The sequence below is a fragment of the Lepidochelys kempii genome, chromosome 3 (assembly GCF_965140285.1).
Source record: "Lepidochelys kempii isolate rLepKem1 chromosome 3, rLepKem1.hap1, whole genome shotgun sequence".
NCBI classification, from domain to species: Eukaryota; Metazoa; Chordata; order Testudines; family Cheloniidae; genus Lepidochelys; species Lepidochelys kempii.
The window spans coordinates 27,442,457-27,458,497 of record NC_136382.1 but is presented as its reverse complement, the minus strand read 5'-3'; the positions used below and the strand labels follow the sequence as shown (position 1 = coordinate 27,458,497).

The following is a 16,041-nucleotide window of genomic DNA, read 5'->3' as shown; positions in this document are numbered from 1 at the left end:
CTTCTTGGCAACAAGGGCACACTGCTTTTAATGGTGCTTTTAATAATCTTAATTTAAAAAAATTAAATAGTCTGGATGTTCCAGTTCATCAAGTTCTGGAGTCAATCGAAACAGTTTTTTTTAAACTGCCTTTCATTTGCCCTGAGCCTAAAGTTACCACTTCAAAATATTAGAATTTTCTGCTATGGAACTCAGGTGTGTCTAGTAGGTGGTGTTTTTGGAGGTAATGCATCTGGTCTACACATGAGGGATTTTTTTCTGACCTCAGATACCAATCAGTTTATGTCCTGAAGCATGAGGATAGGTAACACTTGTATTTTTTTTCTTGAATTCCTATCTGAAAATGATAGTTATTAATACAAGTATATAGGATTTTTTGTTTTTAATATTTACTTAATTCCCGACCTCTCCTGCTGTATTTTATCCTGCAGCACTTGAGTTAATTATGTGTTCCTTTAAAAAATGTTGCTTATGAAATGATAGGTTCCAGTTTCTTAATTTCCATGTGTTGTGGACAGCATGATAAAGTCAATTTGACCCAGAGTGCTTCCCCAAAATGGGCAACTGTTAGAACTACAATTCCACAGTACCTTCAATTTCTAAAATTATAACTACCTAATGGAGATTCCCTCCTCTATATATTTGGTACAAGACTCCATGGTGTGGAGATAGAATTTTCGTGGAATTATTACTAAAGCTTGAAATGAGAAGTCTCCACTCTTGTTTATAAGCAGGGGAATAGTTTTAACCTGATATTTTATTTCACTGTAATGAATACTGTGACAGGGTCTACTACAGGGACTGCTACAGGAGAGTAAGAGAAGGAAGATATATTAGCCCCAGATTAAGTAGGCCCCTTTTCCCTGGGTAAGGTACAAGGAAGGTTCCAGAACAATCAGGAACCTTCTGGAGACAATTAAGACAGACAGGCTGGTTAGAACACCTGCAGCCAATCAAGAAGCTGCTAGAATCAATTAAGGCAGGCTAATCAGGGAACCTGGGTTTTAAAAAGGAGCTCACTTCAGTTTGTGGTGCGTATGTAAGGAGCTGGGAGCGAGAACGCGGACTGTTGGAGGACTGAGGAGTACAAGCATTATCAGACACTAGGAGGAAAGTCCTAAGGTGAGGATAAAGAAGGTGTTGAGAGGAGGCCATGGGGAAGTAGCCCAGGGAGCTGTAGCTGTCACACAGCTGTTCCAGGAGGCACTCTAGACAGCTGTATTCCGCAGGGTCCTGGGCTGGAACCCAGAGTAGAGGGCAAGCCTGGGTTCCCCCCAAACCTCCCAACTCCTGGTCAGACACAGGAGGAGTTGACCTGGACTGTGGATTCACGAAAACGGCCAAACTGAGGGCTGCCGTGAAGCTCCAAGGCGAGCAAATCTGCCAATAATCACAATACCCACCAAAGTAGAGGAGGAACTTTGTCACAATACACACTTCTAGACATAACTGATTTATACCTTTGGATGTCAAAACGGGATAATGTTATGCATATCTGAGTATTAAAGGCAGGAATACCCATATAAACAGATTTGATAGTAAACCCCTTAAATAGTAGATTCCACTGTTTGAATACTCGGGCAATTTTTGGCTGATGGAATACTTCCTAGATTGTTTTCTTTTCTTTTCTTTTTTTAAATTCTATTGCATTGGGAAAGTCCAAAAGGACTCCCCATTACTTATCCAAAAAAACCACAAAAAAAAGTGAGATGTGTGGCAATGACAACTTATTCAGTTTTAAGTTATCCTGTTTAAACAAGCACAGTAATGATCAAAACCTCATTGACTATATGCTCAAATTAAATCGCACCACAAAACATAACTGCCCATTAATACAAGATAGCAGATAGGATAGTTCAGTAGATTGTAATGGGACACGGAGCTTTATGCCTCTCCATCTCTGTTTCAAATTCAGCCCAAGCAGGTAGGACCCAAAAGTTGTTAACCTGTGACATGCCTTTACAATTTCAAACCATTTCTCACAGTAGATCAGAATCACTGTGGTATAAGTCCCTCCAAATATCTTTCAGTCCTGAAAGCACTTTAATCTATCAGTAATTTTTTTTCTTTCTCCCCAGCTCAATAGAAAACTTTTCCAAGTCTTAGGTGATTACTTCATGGAGACACAAAGATGCTGCAAGTAGTGAGCATCTTACTGCCAAGTACTGCTATGTGAAAGTCTACGAACGGCTACCATAAAGAATCAGAGGGTGGCAAGAAAATTAGACACTCCCTCCTCCCTAACCAAGAGTTCTGGTTCTCATTTGATTGTGAAAGTCAGATCTTTTAGTAAAATGAAATTCGGCACTTTGTAGCAGATCACCTTGAAAACTTGACAACTGGAGTGAGAGAAAAGCAGTTGGGTAAGGGTCTGGAGAAGAGTAAGTTTAGGAATACAATGTTTTTTTTACACTATCAGTGTTTGGAGAGCAGCTTAAAAAAAGCATTAAGTGGAACCTGTAGCACAAGTTCTCTTTTCCTCTTTTTGCTGCCTCCAAGACATTTAAAAAAGGGACAAGAGACTTAGCAGGGGAGACAAGTAGGTCTTACAGGAACAAAGTAATACAACTGTGGGACTATACCCAACTCTAGTGTTGTACAAGGAGATCATTATTTCTTTTGCAACAAAGGTTCAATCATGAAATTCTTGGATCAAAATAGAAGCTGAGCAATGTGAGACTGCAGCTGAGGATGAAAGGAGCAGAAACAGATGGTTTGCATTCACTTCTTTTTTTTAATTGTCTGAATTGTGCAAAACACTCTCTGTGACAATCAACTTACTCAGATAAAGTACTACTTTGGTAACTTTTCTTCATCACCACAAACTATAAAACACAAGAAAATGCAAGTACAGGTTAAGCAGACTGCCTGAATAGAAGGTACTTATTGGAGACTGATATGGTTTCCTCTAACTTGTAATTACATACTTAGTTACATAAATTGATTTGGAGGAGTTATGATGTTAAAAATGTGGTTGGAAAAAGTTATTTGACATAGGGCCCTTACCAAGAGTTGGAAGGAGAAGGAAACTGTCCTTCTTCTGAATTAAAAGAGAAAGCTTTGTTTAGGCAATGGCACTTGGCCGGCCCTACATAATTACAGCTTTTGGATGGCAGACAGGCTTGCATCATTAATAGGGCTATAGATTCTGAGGCCAGAGGGGACCACTGTGTTCATCTATTCTGACATCCTGTATAGCACAGGCCCAAAAACTTTCCCAAAATAATTCCTAAAACATACCTTTTGGAAAAACATCCAATCTTGATTTAAAAGTGGTCAGCGATGGAGAATCCACCATGACCCATGTAAGTTGTCCCAATGCTTAATTACTCTGTTAAACATTTTCACCTTATTTCCAGTATACATTTTGCTTCAACTTCCAGTCATTGGAGCATGTTATACACCTTTCTCTGCTAGACTGAAGAGCTCATTATTAAATATTTGTTCCTCATGTAGATACTTACAGACTAATCAAGTTACCCCTTAACTTTTTCTTTGTTAAGCTAAACAGATTGAGCTTCTTGAGCCTAACAGTATAAGGCATATTTTCTAACCCTTAATTAATATTTTCCAAGATAAAATGGGATTGTCAAAAAGATTTTAGACATGTTTGGGCATGGTTTACTCTCTGTTGAGACCAAGTAAGACTCTGTTAGTACTATTTATTATTTGCTCTCAACACTACAGATGACACAATACTTTGCCAACATAGAGGAAGAAAATACCTGTGGCCCCAGGAACTTAAAATCCACCTGGGACAAATTACACATAGCAAAGAGTTGTGCACAAGAATGAGTGAAGACAACATCAGAAAACAGATTAACTTTTCAAGTCTACTGCACAGCAGTGGGTTTGAAGAGGGGATCTGAAGGAATACAAGATTGAAGCTTGACACACGAAAAGATGGAGGCAGTTCTTAGCTTCATGAAAAAAAGGCATAACTGAGAAAATGCAACACAAAGCTTCTCCCACACCATGTCTAGTCTGGTCAACTCACAACCAACCTAGCTCATGCTTTCCTTATTCTGGTGCAATCATAGGCTGGATTTGGTAACAGCCAGTTAGTTACAGTGACTACCATTGCGCTATGGGTGCACCTACCCTGCAATCAGAGAGTGTACCTGCAGCACTTGTAGACGTACCCAAGCTAGCTTTAACTAGCACGGGTACCAGTAGTGGCAAAGCCATGGCAATGCGGGCTTCAACGCAAGTCCTACAAGCCCATCCAGGAGCCTGGGTACTTCCGTGGCTAGCAAGTACTGCTGAAGCTTCACTGCTGTTGGCATCAAAGCTAGCTAGATTAAGGCTAGCTCAGGTATGTCTATACATGCTGCAATCACACCTCCACATGCAGTGTAGACATACCCGTAGTCACAAGACAAATAACACAGTGGCTCAGAAAAGAACATTCATAGTGAACATGAATGTTTCAGCTTTTCCTTTGATTTCTTACTTTAAATACCATACAGGAGAAGAGAACCACACATTTCTTTTCTGACAATTTTCTGTTGGTATCTTCTATCCTCATTCATCGATATAGGTAATGTCCCCCCAGCTATGAAATTCAGAGGCAACCCAATCTTGTTGCTGGAGGCACCAGGACTAAGCCTTGCCCTTCATGTCAGGCCACCAGAAGAGTTCTTTCACAGCCACAGAAATACTCCAGCAACCAACTATTAGCATTAAGATAACAACTTGACATATTAATTTTAAAACAATTATATCCCCAAGTCTCCTGTAAGAGAAAAAATTCTATTTGTATTCTGGTCATTTACCAGTCGGTCAGGGTGGGTTCAATAAGGAGAGAAGCTGCTAACAGACAGAAAATTCTCAGGTAAGAAATTTCTCATTCCGTTGCACAGCTTCACTCCTTATTCATCACTAACCAGAAACAGCAGGAAGTGAATTCCAGAAGTTGGGGAGCGGGGATAAGCAGAGTTTTAATAATAAAAATAAAATAATAATAATAATATAGTAGAATAACAGGCAGGAATCAAAGTCCCTCCCCCATCCCCCATGCAAAATAAGAGCATTATAAATTAAGGAGTTATGTGGGAACTAACCCAGGAGCACCTTCCTACCAAAAGGAATGGAAATTTACTTTGCAAATCTGCCTCAAGTGGGGCTCATACACTTTCCCCCCACAATGCCTCGAGAGACTTCTGTGAATGGTTTCCCAGATGCCTAGTATGACAACTAGTGCAGCATTTTTACATCTTGCCTGCAGCAACTTTGAGGCCCTAAGGCAGCAGTGCTGGAACTAGGGCTGCTGGGGGTGCTGCCGCACCTCCTGGCTTGAAGTAGTCATAACGAACACCAAATATATGGTTTCCATCAGCAGCACATCTACTATAAAAATTGGTCCAGCACCCCTGCCCTAAGGCCTTGGCATTTTGAATAGAATGTGATGACCAGGACACAGTTGGCATATGTACTTCAGATGCCTGGGATATAGCTTCAGTTTTAGGAATACTCATTTATGCAACCAAGTTTCCAAGGGTTACAAAAAGATGATGGGAGAACTATTTCCCAGGAATTGTGGAACTAGGAACCTACCTTGAACAGAAAAGTTTCTGGAGTATAAGAATAATCTTTTCCTTCAGGTGTTCTTGTGTGGATATGGGAACTAATGCCAAAACTTGCCTTTCAGAAGTAATGGTGACAAAAAGACCAGTCACGGGTTTGTCTACTTTGTTATTGTGATTAAACTTGGCACCTGATACTCAAATGGAGACTCCAGTGTGCCTGCCTACAAAATGCTGCTATGGTTTGTATCCATGTTTCTACAGTGCTTCATTGTAAGAATCCAACAGAACTTCCTGGAAAAACTCTAGCGTACTTGATATTGCTAGGCCTTTGTGATTATTCCTCTATTTGTATGACAACAGCATCTAGAGGTCAGGGCCCCATGGTGTTAGGAAGTGCACAAAGAGGTAGCTCTGCCCCAAAGAAGCTTGTTTCCCCTCACACCAAAAATGTAAATTTGACCAGATCAATGAATAAAGCAAGAGATATGCACACTAAGGAATTACGTAGGAACAACCCAAATGCTCCTCTCCCTCCCCCACTTCTTCCCTCCAATATATGTCATAAATTCTGTTAATAATTTCACAGATGCCTAGAATGCCAACTGGTGCAGGATTCTAACATCTTGCCTGCAGCAACTTTGAGACCCTAACGCCTCGGCATTTTGCATGGAATGAGATGAACAGAAAATGGCCTTTATTAAGGTCCCTTCAGTCCTATACTTCTATGATTCTATGAATTGGCATATGTACTTCATATGCTTGAGGTATTATTTTACTATTCATACTACCATATTTGTGCTACTAGACATGGACCCCAAAGTGCGATGAGTGTGTATTAGGTATATAAGTAAAGAGTGGCTGGACTGCAAGGCCTGCAGGCCGAGAGGCCTGTAAGATTTTAGCTTAGCCATACTAGGCTGTAAACTTAAGAACATTTGTCATGAGTCTGTGACCTAGGAATACCCCTATGCCAGTAAGGTTGAAAAATTACTGTAAAAGATGTGCCAATAGGTATCATTACAGAAAAATAGACTGCAACACACTGCAATGTATTGTCCAAGGCCACAAGACACCTGATTGTAACATCATGGACTGTCCTGTTCTGACTGCAGGTTATCATGCATACATGTTGTGCATAGATGCTAGTGAGAATAAGGGGAACTAAGAATCAACCTATGAAAAATGTGGCACCCCAATACTCATGGAGTGTGGAAGTACAGATAAGGAAGAGAGTGTTGAAACTCTCATTCATATACATAAGGTGTTAGACGTGATCAGAACAGCAATCTAAAAGAGGTTCCCGGATTGGGTAAAAAAAAGGGAAGACCCTTGGGAAACACCCCACCATCAATAAAAAGAAAACGAGTACTTGTGGCACCTTAGAGACTAACCAATTTATTTGAGCATAAGCTTTCGTGAGCTACAGCTCACTTGCATCCGATGAAGCGAGCTGTAGCTCACGAAAGCTTATGCTCAAATAAATTGGTTAGTCTCTAAGGTGCCACAAGTACTCCTTTTCTTTTTGCAAATACAGACTAACACGGCTGTTACTCTGAAACCCCACCATTAATGATCATCTCTTGAGAGATTCATCAGACTCTAGAATATCTTTGAGGATATGAGTACAACTACAGTCTTAGTCATTGCATGGTTTTTCTTAGGATTTATATAAGCACAGGTAATTGTAACTTTACGTATTGCTTTAATAAAACTTGTAGTATAGATAAGACTTTGTATTTGTGATTGTGTCTGTGGTCACTATCCTTGGTCTTCATGTGTTCCTTGTCTCCAAATTTGAGAAAAGCACCAGAGGGGATTTTCACTTTGTTGAGCTTGAAACTATAGCAACAGGAGCTGAACCCATGAAAGTTTAACAGAAAAATCACTAAATTGATTTTAAATAAAAAACCGCTCAACAGGACTTATGGAAAGACAAACTTACCTTGAACAGAAAGATGCCCAGAGATATAAGAATGATCTTTTCCTCACAACAGAATTGGGATTATTGTAGAGATTGGGGAACTAATTCCAAAACCTACCATTTGGAGGTAATGGGGTCTAGGCTTGTCTGATCTGTTATTCTGATTAATTTAGGCACCTGATGATAAAGTTGATGTGCTTATCTACAGAACACCATTACGGCTTGTATCCATATTTTAATGGTGTCTTGCTGTACAATTCCAAACAACCATTCTGGAGAAACTCTAATGTAGCTGAGATCATCAGAACTTTGTGATGATTATTCTATTAATATTATAACAACCCCTGGAAGTCAGGGCCCCATTCTGCAGGTACTGCACAATCAGTCCTTTCCCCAAAGAGCTTTATGTTTCCCCCTCACACTAGAAATGTAATTTGACCAGATCAATGAATGAAATTTCCTTGAAAGTTCTGTCTGGATTCCAAGATGTATGAGAGGCTAATGGAGAATCCTTGCTGAACTCTACTTCTCTTTTGATGTCCAGGCTATTAATTGTCTGATTTCTAGATCCAGATGAAGGAGTCCCTGCTTTGAGAGGTCTAGTAATTTCTGCAGGTACAAGATGAGTTCCTGGGCTATCTAACAAGTCCAAAGAGCCCTTTGGACCAGTTGAAGATTAAGAGGAGGACTTCAACTCTCCCTTTTCCTCTTTTCTGTATCCTTTACTTTAACTGTTTTGAAAGGTAGTAGATTTTTTTTCTCTGCCCCGGATATTATTTCCATTGCCGTGGACAAGCTTTGACTTCTAGTTACTCCCTAGTTTTGGAAGGGTTTTAAATACTGGTGCCTCAACCAGAAGCCACCTCTAATGGGAAGTAGGAGCAGATTCCTCTGTGAGCACCAAAATTGCCCCCTACCAGGTCACTTGCACCATCTTCTGAAGCAGCATGAATTGGCCACTGCCCTAGACAGTGTGAACACAGGAATGGCACCAATGTTTTTATTAAAACCCATCACTGAAAAAGATGTCAAAGTGAACTAAAACAATGTGAACACTGACATTTTGAAAGACTGCCTTTCAAGTATGCATCCCACCCTGAAAGGCTTACTTCCAGAGTCTAGAGTGAAAATTGGGTTGTGTTCAGCATATGTTTTGTACTTCCCTGCCCAGGAAGGGACATTTGGAAATGATCAAAGAATGACACCTAAATTTGTATTGCATCAGGGGAGTAGTTCTAGGTTCTCAGAAAGAATTTTTGCAGGCATATCTTGAGAAACCCAATCAGGGTGAAAGCTGATGCATGCAATCAGCACTAATAGCTATTGGGGCTAGTTGGTTATAAATGATCACTGCCAGGAAATGATTAATGAATTGAAGTTTAGGACTTTTGTAAATTTTACCATGTTGGTAAAGTTATGACCAACCATGTCTGTTTTGATTCCTGGGTGAACAATTCTTGGCATTCAGTTCAGAAAGCTCTTCCTGATTTTGAACAACTGGTGGCTATGAATTCTTCCCAGCAACTGTCCAGTTGGGAATGAGTTTGCTTCTCTGGACAGGTCAAACTATGGTATGTTGTCTAGGTATGTAACTTACAACCTATGTTTTATAGCATCTACCAGCCATTTTTTAAGACTCTGGGGGCGGAGAGTGGATCAGAAGGAAGAGTCTTGTAGAGAAATTGTGAGTTCTCATGTACAAATGCCTTTATCATTTTGAGGATTTACTAAAAAATATCCATGATAAAATGGGAAGGCACTGGACTGCTGCGGGGTGGCTGGGAGCTCTGGGGCCCCCACTGCCCATGCGGGCTCAGAGCTCCAGGGTCCCCCTGCCCCCTACCCAGTTCCGGGGAGGGCTGCTGGGGTCCCCCTGTCCCCTCCCCAGTGGTGGGGAGTGCTTCCATGATCCTCCAACCCCATAGCCGCAGAGGGCAGGGAGCGGCCAGGGGTCCTTCTGCCGCACAGCAGCAGCGTGTGGAGAGCTGGCGGGAGTCTCCCTGGCCCATGGCAGTCAGGGAGCTGGTGGGATCCCCCTGCCTGCAGCGACTGGGAGCTGCGGGGTACCTCCACTATCCTCAGGCAGCGGGGATACATTAATGCTCCCTGCCACTGCATGAGGCGGCGGGACCCTGCAGCTCCCAACTGCCAGGGCTGAACTCACGGCGGTCTTTGGAAGTCACAGGTTTCGTGACTTCCACAACCTCTGTGACAAAACCATAGCCTTAACTATGAACAGGCAGAGAGTCTAATTTGCTCTCTCTAGAGCTGCCTCACTGCTTATCCCTATGCTGGCTGGACAGCTCTGCCATGAGTGAATGGAAGCAGAGGAGTCCCAGAAGGGAGGTATTGCTAGCTGCAGATCCAGGTGATTGAACTCACCACTCTACCAGATACCTGATCTTGGGGAAGAGGAGTGAGAAATATTATAAATCACTATTGCAATAAAACAAATACCAATTAAAATAAGATAAAATGGTCAAGAGAAACTGAACCATCAACTTGTTCAACTGCTGGAGGCAAAAAATCTAGTGGCCAGAGATGAAGGGTTGGGTTTTGTCCCTGAGCCTGCAATAAACGACACTGGACCACCTCCAAAATTCCATAGGTGGGGACATTAACTATTAGTGATGAATAAGGAGAGAATCTGTACAACAGAAAGAAACGGGGGAAGGAGACCAAAGCCCTGAGGTAAGTGGGAAAGCGGGATACCGGGAGGAAGCACAGGCAGGAATGTCTGTGAGGGGAGGGCTCCTGCCTCATACTGGCAATGAGGGGCGATCAACAGGTTATCTCAAGTGCTTATATACAAATGCACAAAGCCTTGGAAACAAGCAGGGAGAACTGGAGGTCCTGGTGATGTCAAGGAACTATGACGTGATCGGAATAACAGACTTGGTGGGATAACTCATATGACTGGAGTACTGTCATGGATGGTTATAAACTGTTCAGGAAGGACAGGCAGGGCAGAAAAGGTGGGGGAGTAGCACTGTATGTAAGGGAGCAGTATGACTGCTCAGAGCTCCGGTATGAAACTGCAGAAAAACCTGAGTGTCTCTGGATTAAGTTTAGAAGTGTGTGCAACAAGAGTGATGTAGTGGTGGGAGTCTGCTATAGACCACCGGACCAGGGGGATGAGGTGGATGAGGCTTTCTTCCGGCAGCTCACGGAAGCTACTAGATCGCATGCCCTGATTCTCATGGGTGACTTTAATTTTCCTGATATCTTCTGGGAGAGCAATACAGCGGTGCATAGACAATCCAGGAAGTTTTTGGAAAGCGTAGGGGACAATTTCCTGGCGCAAGTGCTAGAGGAGCCAACTAGGGGGGGTGCTTTTCTTGACCTGCTGCTCACAAACCGGGTAGAATTAGTGGGGGAAGCAAAAGTGGATGGGAATCTGGGAGTCAGTGACCATGAGTTGGTTGAGTTCAGGATCCTGACGCAGGGAACAAAGGTAAGCAGCAGGATACGGACCCTGGACTTCAGGAAAGCAGACTTCGACTCCCTCAGGGAACGGATGGCCAGGATCCCCTGGGGGACTAACTTGAAGGGGAAAGGAGTCCAGGAGAGCTGGCTGTATTTCAAGGAATCCCTGTTGAGGTTACAGGGACAAACCATCACGATGAGTCGAAAAAATAGTAAATATGGCAGGCGACCAGCTTGGCTTAATGGTGAAATCCTAGCGGATCTTAAACATAAAAAAGAAGCTTACAAGAAGTGGAAGGTTGGACATATGACCAGGGAAGAGTATAAAAATATTGCTCAGGCATGTAGGAATGTTATCAGGAGGGCCAAATCGCACCTGGAGCTGCAGCTAGCCAGAGATGTCAAGAGTAACAAGAAGGGTTTCTTCAGGTATGTTGGCAACAAGAAGAAAGCCAAGGAATGTGTGGGCCCCTTACTGAATGAGGGAGGCAACCTAGTGACAGAGGATGTGGAAAAAGCTAATGTACTCAATGCTTTTTTTGCCTCTGTTTTCACTAACAAGGTCAGCTCCCAGACTGCTGCGCTGGGCATCACAAAATGCGGAAGAGATGGCCAGCCCTCTATGGAGATAGAGGCGGTTAGGGACTATTTAGAAAAGCTGGATGTGCACAAGTCCATGGGGCCGGACGAGTTGCATCCGAGAGTGCTGAAGGAATTGGCGGCTGTGATTGCAGAGCCATTGGCCATTATCTTTGAAAACTCGTGGCGAACCGGGGAAGTCCCGGATGACTGGAAAAAGGCTAATGTAGTGCCAATCTTTAAAAAAGGGAAGAAGGAAGATCCTGGGAACTACAGGCCAGTCAGCCTCACCTCAGTCCCTGGAAAAATCATGGAGCAGGTCCTCAAAGAATCAATCCTGAAGCACTTGCATGAGAGGAAAGTGATCAGGAACAGCCAGCATGGATTCACCAAGGGAAGGTCATGCCTGACTAATCTAATCGCCTTTTATGATGAGATTACTGGTTCTGTGGATGAAGGGAAAGCAGTGGATGTATTGTTTCTTGACTTTAGCAAAGCTTTTGACACGGTCTCCCATAGTATTCTTGTCAGCAAGTTAAGGAAGTACGGGCTGGATGAATGCACTATAAGGTGGGTAGAAAGCTGGCTAAATTGTCGGGCTCAACGGGTAGCGATCAATGGCTCCATGTCTAGTTGGCAGCCGGTATCAAGTGGAGTGCCCCAAGGGTCGGTCCTGGGGCCGGTTTTATTCAATATCTTCATAAATGATCTGGAGGATGGTGTGGATTGCACTCTCAGCAAATTTGCGGGTGATACTAAACTGGGAGGAGTGGTAGATACGCTGGAGGGGAGGGATAGGATACAGAAGGACCTAGACCAATTGGAAGATTGGGCCAAAAGGAATCTGATGAGGTTCAATAAGGATAAGTGCAGGGTCCTGCACTTAGGACGGAAGAACCCAATGCACAGCTACAGACTAGGGACCGAATGGCTAGGCAGCAGTTCTGCAGAAAAGGACCTCGGGGTGACAGTGGACGAGAAGCTGGATATGAGTCAGCAGTGTGCCCTTGTTGCCAAGAAGGCCAATGGCATTTTGGGATGTATAAGTAGGGGCATAGCGAGCAGATCGAGGGACGTGATCGTTCCCCTCTATTCGACATTGGTGAGGCCTCATCTGGAGTACTGTGTCCAGTTTTGGGCCCCACACTTCAAGAAGGATGTGGATAAATTGGAGAGAGTCCAGCGAAGGGCAACAAAAATGATTAGGGGACTGGAACACATGAGTTATGAGGAGAGGCTGAGGGAGCTGGGATTGTTTAGCCTGCAGAAGAGAAGAATGAGGGGGGATTTGATAGCTGCTTTCAACTACCTGAAAGGGGGTTCCAAAGAGGATGGCTCTAGACTGTTCTCAATGGTAGCAGATGACAGAACGAGGAGTAATGGTCTCAAGTTGCAGTGGGGGAGGTTTAGATTGGATATTAGGAAAAACTTTTTCACTAAGAGGGTGGTGAAACACTGGAATGCGTTACCTAGGGAGGTGGTAGAATCTCCTTCCTTAGAGGTTTTTAAGGTCAGGCTTGACAAAGCCCTGGCTGGGATGATTTAACTGGGAATTGGTCCTGCTTTGAGCAGGGGGTTGGACTAGATGACCTTCTGGGGTCCCTTCCAACCCTGATATTCTATGATTCTATGATTCTATGGTCAAATCAAGTTAGTGAGTAATTATCATTTGGTAATCAATTTGCAATGAAGTATTTTTGACCTAAGGTACAGTGCAACAATACACGCGAAACACGCAAAAGAACACGCAAAACACGCAAAAGAAACTTTTTGTAACAACATAGTTCTTGTTTAGACAGACAGTTTAGTCTTCCCCAAAGGTGTAATATCCATACTGGCAGATGACCTATTCAGTATATGATGAATGTTTGTAAAGTGCTTTGGAAATGGACAGCGCTACTGTATACAAATCCTAAGTAACTTAACATATCAAAAATATGTACTATACTTTTTTGAAACATATGTTAAGTACTTCTCTGTTTACAGAACAGTAGAATAAATTATTACATACAACCTGGCTGACTATCCAAAGTGCAAGTAAGAGCTTCCCCTTAACAGGCTTAATACAGGCTTTTTAGAATAGATTTTATATTGCATATTAACGAATATGGGAAAAAAAGAGAACTAACCCTGTAGAGGGGGTGGCATTTGTCCTTGAAACATGGTGCCAAATGAGCATAGATCTGCAGGCTATAGTAATAACTTGCCAGCTGGAGAGATAAAGCAGAATGTGACTGCTTTTCAAAGCACTTGTTGGCATCTACCACCTAGGAGAAAAAGGACATTAACTTAGATGAAAGAATTAACAAGTTTATAATTGTAAACGCACAAGCTTTCTAGAAGCTGGTCTTGAATGATGGTTTAGAAACAGAACTGACTGCATGTGTTTTTCTCCCCCCTAAAAGGGATTTAATATATAGCAAAAATGGACATAACTGCATAAAAATACGTAACAAAACACCACCTTTATTACACTAGCTCCTGTCTTGAGGCTACCGAAAAATATCGCTCAACTAAATACAATTCTGATCCCCCTTTATTAAAATGCTACCTTCCAAATTTGTCGGCTGCATTTGAGTTATTGTTGTGCAAAAAGGCTTGACAAGTTAATTTTAATATCAGGATGTATACCAGCACTCACGACACAACAGTTCAGTAATATCTGTTCAGATTTTCTTCAGTGTTATCAGCCCAAAGCTGGATTTTGTAGAGATGAAGGATATGAATTTTAAGCCCAAAGAAACAGGTTTCCAAAATTATAAGCGAACAAATATATGAGAGGCTAACATTTGTGCATACACACATAAAAGTAAACCTACCTGTGGTAATGCAAGTAGGTAGGCAAGAGATAAGGTCATATCATTTGGTAAAGCATCACTAGCCAGTTGTAACAGAACTGAAATACAGGAGGGGAGAGGGGAAATAAAGCTTTGATTACTGACCCATCTTCCCTTACATTTAGCAAGTAAAATATTTATCATGTAACCATATTTTTAGACTCTAGCTTGAAGCATTCCATATATGTTAAATTAAACATTAATCAGTGCAGTCCAGGAAAAGAATGTGTAGTGTGACGGGGCAAGGCCAGATGGCTATAGAAAAGTAGTGGGAGATAGATATATTAGCTCCCAGCTAAACAAATCCCTGGTACCAGGATAAGTTAAATGGCAGCTGTTCCAGGTCAATTAAGACACCTGGGGCCCATTAAGAACTTTCCAGAAGGCAGGGAGAACACTAGGTTGATTGGGACACCTGAAGCCAATCAGGGACTGGCTGAAACTAGTTAAAAGTCAGGTGGGTGTGGATGTCAGGAGCTGTAGGAGGAAGTTGTGCTGTTGGAGACTGAGCAGTTCACACCATATCAAGCACAAGGAAGGAGGCCCTGAGGTAAGGGTGAAGTAGAGCCTGAGGAAGTGGGGGCTGCTGTAGGGAAGTAGCCCAGGGAATTGTATGTGTTATGTTTCTAAAAGGTCAGCTACCATAGCTGATACTATGAGGGTCCCTGGGCTGGAGCCTGGAGTAGAGGGCGGGCTTGGGCTCCCCCCGCCCCCGATTAATCACTGAGACTGGGAGACAACAGAGACTGTGCAAGGGAGGATAGCTTCTCCTCACCTCCCTCACTGGCTTATGATGAAAATGGCTGAGTAGACTGTAACCTTGTCTCGAGAGAGAGAAGGGTTACGTGGAGGGTCACAGTGAGCCTCTGAGGCTAGTGAAATCCACCAGGAAACGCGGGACCCACGGAGACAAGGACAGAGCTTTGTCACAGTTAAACTGCAATCCTGATTTACCTTAACTTCCAGGCAAAGCATTTATACATTAACCAAAAAAGATGAAATACTGCAGTATCAGATCCCAAACTGCTGAAACATTTTCTGCACTGATTTACAACAACTAAATCTGTTGGTTGTAAAATGAAGGCAGTAGTATAAAGTTATGAGCATCGAAGAAAACCAAGCAGAGGAATAATGTAAAATACATTGTTTCCTGAAGCTAGAGCATCACATTTACTTGAAAGCTGCACACAACAAAAATCTCAATTATTAATCAACTTTTCATCTTTAAATAAAAAAGCAACATAGTATTGTGTTATTTTAAAGGAAGACCTGTACAATTAAGTATTGATAAAGAAGAAGCAAAGAAGCTGGTCCAGATGATACATATTCTAAAAAATTAAGAAAATTAGCTAACTGTTTCACTGACAATTATTTCTGAAAGCTGTTTGCCAACTGATGAGATACCAAAAGACTGCAGAGAAATTGTGGTTGTGATCCAAAGTCCATTGAAGCCAATGGGCTTTACATTAGCCCCTAATGTAGTACTGATTTTCAAATAAAAGACACAATTTTCCTGGCCAGTGCTTTCCTATCAGAAAAGAAGAATCACAGAGATCCTAGAGGACACTGGGAGAATGAGCAATAAGTATTGTTATGAACAAATTTCATCTGACCAACTGTGAGAGTCTCCAGGCAGGATAAGCCAAGCCCTCTCTACCTCTGAGACCACAGCACGTTTTCTGCTCTTGGCTTTCCACTTCTTCCTCCCTGCCAGGCAAGTGACTGGGGACAGGAGAGTGCCTGAGGAAAA

At 42.5% G+C, this 16,041-nt stretch overlaps 1 protein-coding gene across 4 annotated transcripts in view; it reads right to left on the bottom strand.

The window, feature by feature from the left end:
* Nucleotides 1–16,041, bottom strand: part of NBAS (NBAS subunit of NRZ tethering complex) — a 406,503-nt gene that overhangs the window by 188,048 nt on the left and 202,414 nt on the right. For all 4 annotated transcript variants that reach the window (XR_012157919.2, XM_073335981.2, XM_073335983.2 and 1 more), the window contains exons 39-40: nucleotides 14,274–14,350; nucleotides 13,584–13,721 (exon numbers count right to left, since the gene is read on the bottom strand). Coding sequence is in view for 3 of the 4 variants with exons in the window: in XM_073335981.2 (XP_073192082.2) it covers nucleotides 13,584–13,721; nucleotides 14,274–14,350 (215 nt within the window). In the remaining variant the exon portion in view is untranslated. The remainder of the gene's footprint in view (nucleotides 1–13,583; nucleotides 13,722–14,273; nucleotides 14,351–16,041) is intronic.